The sequence below is a fragment of the Brachycentrus maculatus genome, unplaced genomic scaffold, assembly GCF_059751285.1.
Source record: "Brachycentrus maculatus isolate JH-2025_06_01 unplaced genomic scaffold, ASM5975128v1 h1tg000025l, whole genome shotgun sequence".
In the NCBI taxonomy this organism is placed as follows: domain Eukaryota; kingdom Metazoa; phylum Arthropoda; class Insecta; order Trichoptera; family Brachycentridae; genus Brachycentrus; species Brachycentrus maculatus.
The window spans coordinates 397,501-408,932 of record NW_028280779.1 but is presented as its reverse complement, the minus strand read 5'-3'; the positions used below and the strand labels follow the sequence as shown (position 1 = coordinate 408,932).

Sequence of the window (11,432 nt, the reverse complement as noted above, 5' to 3'; positions counted from 1 at the left end):
TGAAATTTGTAGCAGTTTCAATATAAATCATTCAACAGTTTCACAGTATACAGCCTAAAACCTTTTAAAATAAGTCATGCATACCTAACTGATTCACGTTATTTCACCAAATAGTTTAAAAATAAACCATGATAATGTTATATTTTCACAATGCGTAGCATTTCATTTTCAAAATAAACCATAGCTAAAATATTTGAATGCCAGTAAAAAACCAAGATAATTAAAAAAAATAAATCTTCATAAATATATGTAAATTTATTTGTTTGAAAATCATAAAGAATTTTCAGGCTCAAAAAATAGCTGTGCTTTGCACTTATGTATTTTTTTTACGTAAGCAAGATTTATAAATATTTATTGTGAATTAAATGGACTTATTAGGAACGTTTTGTGAGTCAACTTAATTCACAATGAAGACCTTTCAAAACGTTAAAACCTCAAGATCAATAATGCAAATTAAAAAAAGATTTTTCTTAAAATAACAGTTTTTTTGTTTTAATTTACAAATTAAAAATTTTACGATGTTTTTCTGAAGCTTCACGACTTTATTTACGCCTTTGATACTCGTTTTATGAATTATTTAATATATTTTAAAAGTTCATTATTTACGTACGACTTAAAGTTTGTAATGATTGTGAAAGATCGCGATATCCGTTTATAATCGTATGAAAGTTCGTTACTTACGTAAAATACTGAAAATCACCAGCGCTGGTCTGGTATTAATTAATTGAATTTTACTCGTACGATTGAGGTGTCTGAATTTTTACATCATGAAGTCTCCACAGTCGACGTTGAAGTCCATGTCCTCAGCTGCGCCCCCCGCATCGTCGTAGTCGCTGATGTTGACCCCTCCGTAGTCGGCGTAGGAGCGCTCGTAGGCGCCCTCGTACAGCGCTGCGCCGTCGGGACCAGCGCAGGCGCCCGCCGCAGCTACAGCGTTGCTGTGGTGGACCAACGGGGTCGCGTGCAGAGCGAAGTCGTCACCCTCCTGAGACCAGGTCAGCCCTGTTGAAGAGAAGCACTAAAGTAATTCACGCGACAGACCGCGCTTTTGTATGAACATACTAAACTATACCATACTTAAAAATTGGGAAAAAATAACAGAATTAAGTGCACATTTAATGTCCCGATATTTTCGAAGTATGTCCGTTGCCCACATCACGTCTCAAGTATTTTTTTTTGTATTTTAGAAACGATTATCGAAATTGTTATTTAATAAAGATGTGATGTATACAAATGTGTTTTGGCATTGTCAAGGATTTGTCAGCTAATTCAAATTCTATTTGTAAGGATATTGAACGTCCAAACCAATATATTGTTATTCGATGTCAAATGATTATAAAAAAGGTTTGTCAATCTTTAAAGTGGCATTAAAGTCTTAAAAAGGATTTAATTAAGGTTTTACTTGGTTACTACCACTATTTCTTAAGATCATGACACGTTTTCGATGCATTCTGTATTATTTTCCAACGCCGTGTGTGAAACTATGTAGGTATAGTTTTTGAGTTGTGTCCTTAGGACTACTTCCTCTTCATCTGTCAATGTCCCAACTACACAACTCTAAAATTAAGATTTCGCATACGGTATTTCAAAATTATGTGGAATCTATCTAAACAAGTGTCACAGTAGATTTTAAGAAAAAGTGGTATTTGCCAAGTAAAACATAAATTAAACATGGTTAAATACTACCACAAAGTGACTGCCGAATCAATGAATGAAAATCTATGAAAAGTCTTCGGTGAAAAGTCGTCGCAAAAGGTGCCAGGGTTTGAATGTAACGGCGTTGGAGTGATCGAATCATAAGCCACCGGACTCACTGTCGGCGTTCGCCGATAGTGCATCCGATGTCAATCGCATCAAAACCGTTGGGCCAATAAGTCGAACAGACAGATTTTGTCTCAAGTTTAATTTTGAAATTTTAAATTTTGAACTCACTCCCACTCCACACGCCGTTGGGGTGCGTCACCCACCCCCAGCCCTGACCCCACTCCAGTTCTCTGTGAAGCTGTCCTGCGAATGGGACCTGTCTCTCAGGCGGGGTTCTATCTGTTGACAAACGCCAGGCTTTACACGTGCTCTAGGGGCATAGACAAGATGGAGTCCAGTTGGTCGCATGCTGGCTGGTCGGTAGCTACTGGCCATCTATCAAGTGCGCATACATCTAGTGGCGCCGATATCTTGGCAGGATGCAGAGATGATAGTCACTTAGAGATTTCACATGCGCAAAGTACGTGTGCGTGCACATATTATGAACCACTATTGATACCTTGTGCGTGCAAACATTATGGACCATATTTATTGATTTGGCGTTTAATTTGTAGAACTCCATTTTAATTTATTTATTAATTTAAAATCAAACACAGATTTTTTGAGTCTACTAAGTTGTATTTTATTAACAAAAACACATAAAAAAATATATTTTGACAGTTGATTCGCTTTGTTAGGGCATTATCAAAAACATTCGTTTGATAATGCCCTAACAAGGCGAAACAATTGTCACAATATAATTTTTTATGTCTTTTTGTTAATAAAATACAACTTAGTGGACTCAAAAAATCTGTGTTTGACTTAAAATTAATGCATAAATTATGGACCATTATTGATACCTTGTGCATGCACACATTATGGACCACTATTGATACCCTGTGCGTGCACACACTATGAACCACTTTTCACACATTGTCCAATAGGCATTATCTGGCTTTAATTTGGAACATTATTCCTTATACTTTATAGTTCCATTATCAAGCAATATATAGTAAATTTCCATTAAGAAAATTTCCGTAGATTTTTTCTACAATACAAGATGCAAAAACGATTAGTTTGAAATAGATAGAATATGAACGAAGTACGCAATTTGTGCTAGGCTACCAACCAGGTAAGCAGCTAGTATGCAACCAGCTAGGCTCCAACGTGTAGTCACCCTAACTTAGTGTTACTTCACACCATAAGTAACATTTTTCATTTGTTGTAATGTTACATTGTACCCGTAATCATTAATTGTAATTTTTACAAAACCTTTGATGCACGAAGAATTCATAAATTTGATAAAAAAAATACACCTCTGATTTTTAAATATTTTGCATTTCTTCATACATTTTGGTATTGATTCATATTTAGAAGTGGATCTTAAACTATCATACTAAATCACAATCAAGCCGTTTTTCCGCAGCGGTAAGCAAAAAGAATAGAACGCCATTCTAATCAGCCTTTGAAAAGAATCTTCGCCTCTTCCATATTCATGCATCTCATCATACATACCCGTCGATCATTCTTACTCCTGACCTAAACACTTTCAAGTATTTGTATTAATTGATTAAACAATGTTTTTCACTGTTCCTATTTCCACATTTTAAAAACATATTTATTGTAACTGCAGACAGTTGGTAAAATTCCATATTGAATTGTTGGGTAAAATATCCAAAATTAAACAAGGTTTATTGGATTGAATTCTGTATTTATTTATGTATATGTTAATACGTGACGCGTTTTGTGTTATTAAGGCATTATCAAACACTCTGTGAGTTTTGAATATTGAAAGCATTAACTTTGTGGATCATATTGATATATTATTTCGAGAAATAAAAATACTTTGTGTTCTGAACCACTCACATTTTTATTAACCAACTAGTTTCGGCAACGACCTGTTGCCCTCTTCAGGGTTTAATTTAGTGAGTGTTAGACATTATCAAACACTCTGTGAGTGTTAGATAATGTCTTAATAAGACGAAACGCGTCACGTATTAACATATACATAAATAAATATAGAATTCAATCCAATAAACCATGTTTGGCTTTGGATATATCGCTCACTCCTTTCAAGAACGTCAATAAATCAAAAAACTTGATTTTTCAGGAGAACGTTTTTTTTATGTTTAAAAATATAACACAATATATTAAAAATAAATATCAAGCCGCTTTTTGAACTTTTTACTGTGCAACAGATCTTTTTAGGTAAAACCTGAAGGTTTTTTCTCTATTTGAAAAATATTTACTTTATTTAAAAAAAATTTTAAACAATACATTTTCTTCAATACGCAAAAACAACATTTTCTGCCCTGTAGCGGGTAAATATTAAGTAAAAAATATGCCTCTTTTGCTGGGATTTAGTACATTTTCTGGGCATTCCGAAAACATGTACAAATGAAAATTGACGTTTTTTTTTATTTATGACGTTCTCGAAAGGAGTGAGCGATATGACCCAACAATTTAAAAAACAATCTCAACATATAAAATTGCGGCAATTAATTATTGTTAGAAAATTGGGTAACTTTCTACCAATGAAATGGTGATTTAAATCTCGTGAAAGGTCTCGACAATGCGGTCAGAAATATGGGCCCGGAGGAGATAAACTGTGCGAAGTCTACCAAAAAATAAATCAAGATAAATGACAATTCATTTATTTCCATTCTCGTTTTAGGTTTCTGAAATCGGATCTCTTTCTCTGGAGCCTCATAAATGGCTAATGAAAAAAGACTATGAGAAAAGACCCCATACATTATTATACTGAAAATATACTAAAGTTTTCCAAGAAAAACAAACAGTAGGCGGTAATATTGGGTGTATCCAGATGCTTGTTCACAAAACTGGGTTCCTCGATTAAGAGGCTATTTTTACATTTTGTCATCTCAACAAAGATGAAGAAGAATAAGAAATATACTATGCTGAACAATATGACACCGGATGTTGATCTGTTTCATATATCGCTCACCCCTTTCAAGAATGTCATAAATCAAAAAACTTGATTTTTCAGGAGAATGCTTTTAAAGTTTAAAAATATAATACAATGTATTAAAAACAAATATCAAGCCACTTATTGAAATTTTTACTGTGCAACACATCTTTTTAGGTAAAACCTGATGTTTTTTCTTCATTTGAAAAATATTGAATATATTAAAAAAAATAATTAAACAATACCTTTTCTTCAAAATGCAAAAACAAGATTTTCTGCCCTGTAGCGGGTAAATATTAAGTTAAAAATATGCCTCTTTTGCTGGAATATAGAACATTTTTTGGGCGTTCCGAAAACATGCACAATTGAAAATTGACGATTTTTGATTTATGACGTTCTTGAAAGGAGTGAGCGATGTCTGAGGGGGTATTTCGATTCTTCTACATCTTTAACAAGAGTCTTTTTGCTTAGATTTTTAATGTACACACCTTAAATGTTAGTTTGTTTTGTAATTATGCAATTTTGATAAAATTGATTAGATTTCATTAACTAAAAGTCAAGTTACAACATTTTGAGTGTGTCCAAATACTTGTTTACAAATTTGGATTATCTACAATCATAGGAGTTATTTTTTATATTATTTTTTGACATATCAACATAGATGAACAAGAATATGGAAGTCTGGGCATTAACGGGGCTTACGACCGTCATAGGTTGGTTTAAGTGATCACTTTGCACACGGCACAATAGAAAAAAATATTGGTATATACCAAGAAACAATTAAATTAAATAATAAAAAAAAAACAAGTGTTGCAGGTATATAAATACACGCCTGTATTCGAATGCAACGTTGCGCCAAAATTTCAAAGCAATCGGTGAATAAAGATCTAAGAATATCTACATTTTTCTTTATTTGGATTTTAAGATGTGTGTTTGAAAAACTGATGGAATACGCTCCAAAGGCATTTGATATTTTATGTATCATATCAATTTTATTAACATCCGGTTTAACGCCCTAAAATGGGGATATTAATTAATCGTTCCTTACCAGGATACATTTTATGGCCATAAGCTTGGAAATAAGAGATATGTTACAAATAAAAGACATCAAAGTATTTATTAATGACGCAATGCTTAAGTACGTACTGAAACACGAATAATGGCCAAATTTTTGGTTAAAGCATGAATAACCTAGCGAAAAGAAAGGTTCATATTAGTTATATTTTTTTAATTACAGCATTTACTCTGTGGGTGGTTATTTTAACTTTTTTTTCCAAAAATGTTAGTTAATAACCGCTTACCGTGAATTTATTCTTCTGGTTTCAAGACGTATCTGTTTCTTAAGAACATTTTGAGTGTGTCCAAATACTTGTTCACAAAATCTGGATTACCTCCAATTACAGGAGTTATTTTTATATCATTTTTTAACATCTCACCAAAGTTGAAGAAGAATATGTTTCTGCTTAATAAAAAGCTTCTTTACATCTCACCAATAGATGTCTAGTGAAGTTCTAGTGATTCAAGAACAAGGTTTCTAAATTGTTTCATATATATAGAACTTCCAATAATTTGAGTAGTGTGGTTGTCAATAATGGGTAGAATTGGTGAATGTTATAAGTGTGTGAAGTAATCACTTAAACCAGCCTATGACGGTCGTCAGCCCCGTAAATGCCCAGACTTCCATATTCTTCTTCATCTTTGATGAGATGTTAAAAAATAATATCTGTTTCTTTGTCAGGACGATCACTGCATGGAAGGACGATCAATATGGAAACGATACTACACGTCACTATTATAGCATTATTGACACACTTGCAGCTACACGAAATATTAATCACACGCGTTTTTGGTTTAACACGAAAACCAACGGGAGGAAAGGTGTACATGTTAGTTCTCGGGTCGACCAAAAATGCCTGTGATTAATATCTTGTGTGTGAATAGTGCTATGGTAGTGACGTGTAGTATTGTTTGCATGCTGGTTGTCATAGTCCTGGCAAAGATAGGATTCGACACTAAAATTAACAGACTAAAATCAACAACAAGTCCAATAATATATTTTTTTAGATGAGAGTTGTATTTATTATGTACAAAGTTTATAAATCATTGAGTGGATGTTTGTTTCTTCTAAACCAACAACACGGTTGTTAAAGTTCCGCAAGCAATTAATCCAGACATATGAGTGGAGTGTTTTGATTTATGGCTGCGAGATGTGGTTAATAGGTGAAAGAAATCGAAGAAGATTGGAAAGAACCTTTAAGTTCAGAAAACGCTTACAACCAGAAGTAAAGAGACGGCTGATAAAGAAGAGAAAAATAATAAGAAGAAAAATATGTAGACCCCTAGACGAATGCAATGAATTTTCCAGAGAGAACAAATTTTAAATGTTTAGGTTTTCGTGAGGATAAAAGAAACCGGAAGTGTAAAGATCTCCTAAGTAAGATAAGCAATCCTTGTCGGGAGTATTTGAATTAAATATAGCTGTACCTCCTATACTGGGGTGAAAAGGTTCGCTGAAGACCTAGAGGAGTGAAGTAAGACATGCAGGGCTTTATTGCTAACCAATCCTCATGATTGAAACTAGAGCAGAAAATGATACAAACGACATTTGTTCAATAATACCAGACATGTCGATAAAACAAAGTTATCATCCACTTAGGCATTTAAAAAAATGTAAAAACACCATATCTCTATGAAAAATAGCACTTGAGGTGTTCCACAGGGTTTGGATCTCGAGCTAATCATATTTTCATTAAAACAAATAAATGCTGAACTACTTATATTTAACACACTGTTTTAATAGATTCATCCATACCGTTATCTCCTTTATAAACAGCAAAAGCAGAAGCCTCATCACAAATTGTCACTGTACACAAAAATCACAGAATTTTCTATATTTTCATCACGAGAGCTACAAAACAATGATTGACTTACTCCCACTCCACACGCCGTTCGGAAGAGTGACCCATCCCCATCCTTGTCCCCACTCCAGCTCTCGGTGCAGCTGACCAGCCAGGGGAACTTGTCTCTTGAGGAGTGCCACCAGGTTCTTGCCCGTCGCGACGCCCTCCCCGACGCTGCTCCCGTGGCATCTCCGCATCTCCCGGACTGCTAGTTCCTGTGGGGTCGCAGCTGAAACAAAGAAAGGATAATATGTATGCATTGAGTTTTGCAAACTACTTCAATCGCTCCAGAATCAAAACTGAAAAGCCTTTGTTGCGTTAAAACTCAATTCTTGATCTGGAGATTTTCAGCGCAGATTGATCGCCTTGTATTGAATTAAAACAAAAACCCTCTAATCTTCTATTTAACATGCTTGTTTCCCTATTGTTTGGTCCACCTCCGTAGTGTAATGGTCAGCACGCTCGGCTACCGTTCTGGAGGTCCCGGGTTTGATTCCCAGGGGGGGGGGGGTCAAATAAATATAAGTGATTTTTTCACTGTAATATTTATTCAATATTACCCTGGACTGGTACCTGAAGCGGAGGGCTGATCACCTTTCCTTCATTTGTAAACGATCAAGATAACACTGCGTTTATATGAAGCAGTGCCCTATGCACCATTGGGGTGCGGATAAGGGTTTTATATTTTTTTTATATGTTTCCCTATAGGATTGTAGGAATATGTAAGATAAATGTTTATTGATACCTCAAAGATGAAAAATGATATGGATGTTTGGGTTTTTATAGGAATTACAACATGTTTTAGGCAGGCTTAAGTAATTACTTTATAAACGTGTCACATGCAGCTATCCATCCATAATTGACAACCTCACTACTCAAATATATCATGTTTAAATTAACACCTTCTTTTACATGCTTTTTTTCAACGTAATCTATGATTGAGTTCAGTAAGTTTTACAACATTTTGAGTGTATCCAAATACTTGTTCACAAAATCTGGATTATCTCCAATTACAGGCGTTATTTTCATATTATACTAATATAAGAGTTTCTGCTTAGTAAAGAGCTTCTTTACATCTCACCAATAGATGTCCGTAGTGAAGTTCTAGTGAATCAAGAAAAAGGTTTCTAAATTGGTTCATATATATATAGAACTTCCAAGAATTTGAGGAGTGTGGTTGTCAATAATGGGTAGAATTGGTGAATGTTACACGTGTGTAAAGTGATCACTTAAACCAGCCCATGACGGTCGTCAGCCCCGTAAATTCCCAGTCTTCCATATTGTACTTCATCTTTGATGAGATGTCAAAAAAAAATTATCAGTAAGTTTTGTTTAAATTTAGCTGAAACCTTTAAAAATGTATTAAAAATGATTCATTCCGGATTATTTCATATTTACACTTGTATAAAAAGATAACTTAACCCTAGATTACGAAGCACTCGTAATATTTAAGAGCTATATCCAATCTGTGTGGATCACTGAGCAACACATGTAAAGAATATGGTAATAAGTAGCAAGTTTCTTTATTATTTACCACGACTTAATGTTAGTTTTTATATAAAATTCTCAAAAGAAGTGTTGCACAATTTTTTTAAGTAAACGTTTCCGGTAAAATTAAAGTTTTTCTTATCGTCGTACATTTTACGGCTGTTCCATATTAAGGTACATTGAAACAAGTCCTGTGGTCAACGGTTGAACCAGTTTGTGACAAGTCGTAGGCCGTATTAATGCCCAGATGTCTGTTTTTCTTTATTGAAATATCAACAAAAAATTGATGTAAATAATTCCAAAATGGAGACAAGCCAAGGTTTGTTAACAAGATACGGACACATACAAAATATCAAGGGCAAATAAGAAAGGTCCCTGAAATTGACAGATAATTATGGTTTCCGTTAGGCTAAGCCCCAGGAGATCATCAGTTGACGGTTACAGCATCCCTTCGTAATTAATTTTTGATTCTCAAAATTTAATTGCCGCGATTAATAAACCGCCATTCTGGGAATAATACAACAGCAACAATGGAACCTTTCACTGTTTGTTCTTGATAACGAGGCCCTCACAATAGGTATGCTTATTAGAACGCATTATAATGTTGTCATTTTAAATAATGCCTGTCAGGTTGTGGATTACGAAACATAATATATTAAGCGTTTCAACGAGATGGAAACAAACAAAAGTTTATGTTAGACACATTTAAAAACTAACAAAAAATAACATATAAATGTGGCGATTAGTTTCATAATTTTATGTGAAAAATTCCATGACAGCCATAGGACAGTGGAACAATTTTACTTACAATATTTTAAGTGTGTACAAATATTTGTTCACTAATGAAGATTATCTCCAATAAGGATTTATTTTTTACCTAATCTATCTTCTTATTAGAGATAATCCAGATTTGTTAACAAGTATTTGGACACACTCAAAATGTTGTAAATAAATTAACTGGTCAAATTGTAAGCAAATATGAGTTAAAAATCATGGTTTCAAGCGTTTCTCAAGTATATGAATATAATACAGGATTCGGAACTCACGTACAAATGGCAAGAGTATCTGCTTAATAAAAGCTTTTTTTATCCCACCATAGATGGCTATTGTAAACTCGCACAAACTGTGTTGCGAGTTTTATCCATATAACAACATTTTTCAAAAATTGAGTAGTGTGGTTGGCAATCAAGGGTAGAATTGATTAATGTTACGCATGTGTATCACTTAACCAAACCTATGACGGTCGTAAGCCTTGTAAATGCCCAGAATTCCAAATTCTTCTTCATCTATATTGATATGTCAAAAATATGTGAATCGACCTACCAATATACCTAGATTTGTATACATTTAACAAAAAAAAAATTTTGAGATACGGAAATTTGACGAATAATTTTAGATGCTACAATTAAATATTCTACCTTTTCATATTATCTCTCATCTCGCAAACCAAGATATAAAAATTAAAGACATCTCTTCAAAATTGAAATACATATATCAATATCACAAAATACCCACTGTCGTATACGTGTATCAATAAAATTTTGTAGAAATAAGGAAATTTGACGATAAATTTTGGATACGTTTGACGGGCGGAAATTGAGTAAAGTAGGTACTGGCGTTATAAATATTTAATTGAGCATTTATCAGAAATGTGACGTAGATTCAAGTTAATCCAATCAGGTTTGACAGTAAATATCCGTAAACCCACCCCGGGTAGCTAAGGGAGGAGAAAATGAAGGTTTAATGTGGTTTGGGATTGGAACAGCCCTCGCGCGTGGTGTAAATGTTTTAAAAAATTAATGAACGCACATAAAACATTTTCCGATTAAAAATAAAAGGGTTGCGGTTTTTTGGGCAGGTTTGTTGATTTGATAATTTGGCTTATTAAAAGGTTCTTCAAAAATAATCAACGTTTAATTTTTTTAAGATCGAGAATTTTATTTTTGTTGAATGTATAAATTAAAATCAAACAGTGATTTAAACAGTATTTAAATTGTATTTTATTATTAAAAATACAATTATAAAATTAATGACAATTGTTATCCCTTTTATGGCATTTTTAAACTATTGTCATGCCATAATAAGGCGAAACAATTGATACAAATTATATTTTTATGTGTTTTTAATAATAAAATACTACAGAGTAGAATCTTAAAAATATGTGTTTGATTTTAATATTCAATCAATACATTTAAATGGCATTCTACAAATTAATTTTTTTATTTTTAAATTGTTTATTTATTTCAAAGATACATACATTTTTTTTACTATATGTATTACGGCTCTTTAGGCATGGCCTTTGTTGAGCCGAAATACTCACATGTTCATACAATTTTTTATTTTTATTATTATTTGTTTTTTTTTTTAATTTTAAT

At 33.2% G+C, this 11,432-nt stretch overlaps 1 protein-coding gene across 1 annotated transcript in view; it reads right to left on the bottom strand.

The window, feature by feature from the left end:
- Positions 1–760: 760 nt before the first annotated feature.
- The window catches only part of LOC148313044 (uncharacterized), a 55,032-nt gene continuing 44,360 nt past the window's right edge, over positions 761–11,432 (bottom strand). The window contains exons 7-8 of the mRNA XM_088269580.1: positions 7,601–7,798; positions 761–1,002 (exon numbers count right to left, since the gene is read on the bottom strand). Coding sequence (XP_088125706.1) covers positions 761–1,002; positions 7,601–7,798 — 440 coding nt within the window. The remainder of the gene's footprint in view (positions 1,003–7,600; positions 7,799–11,432) is intronic.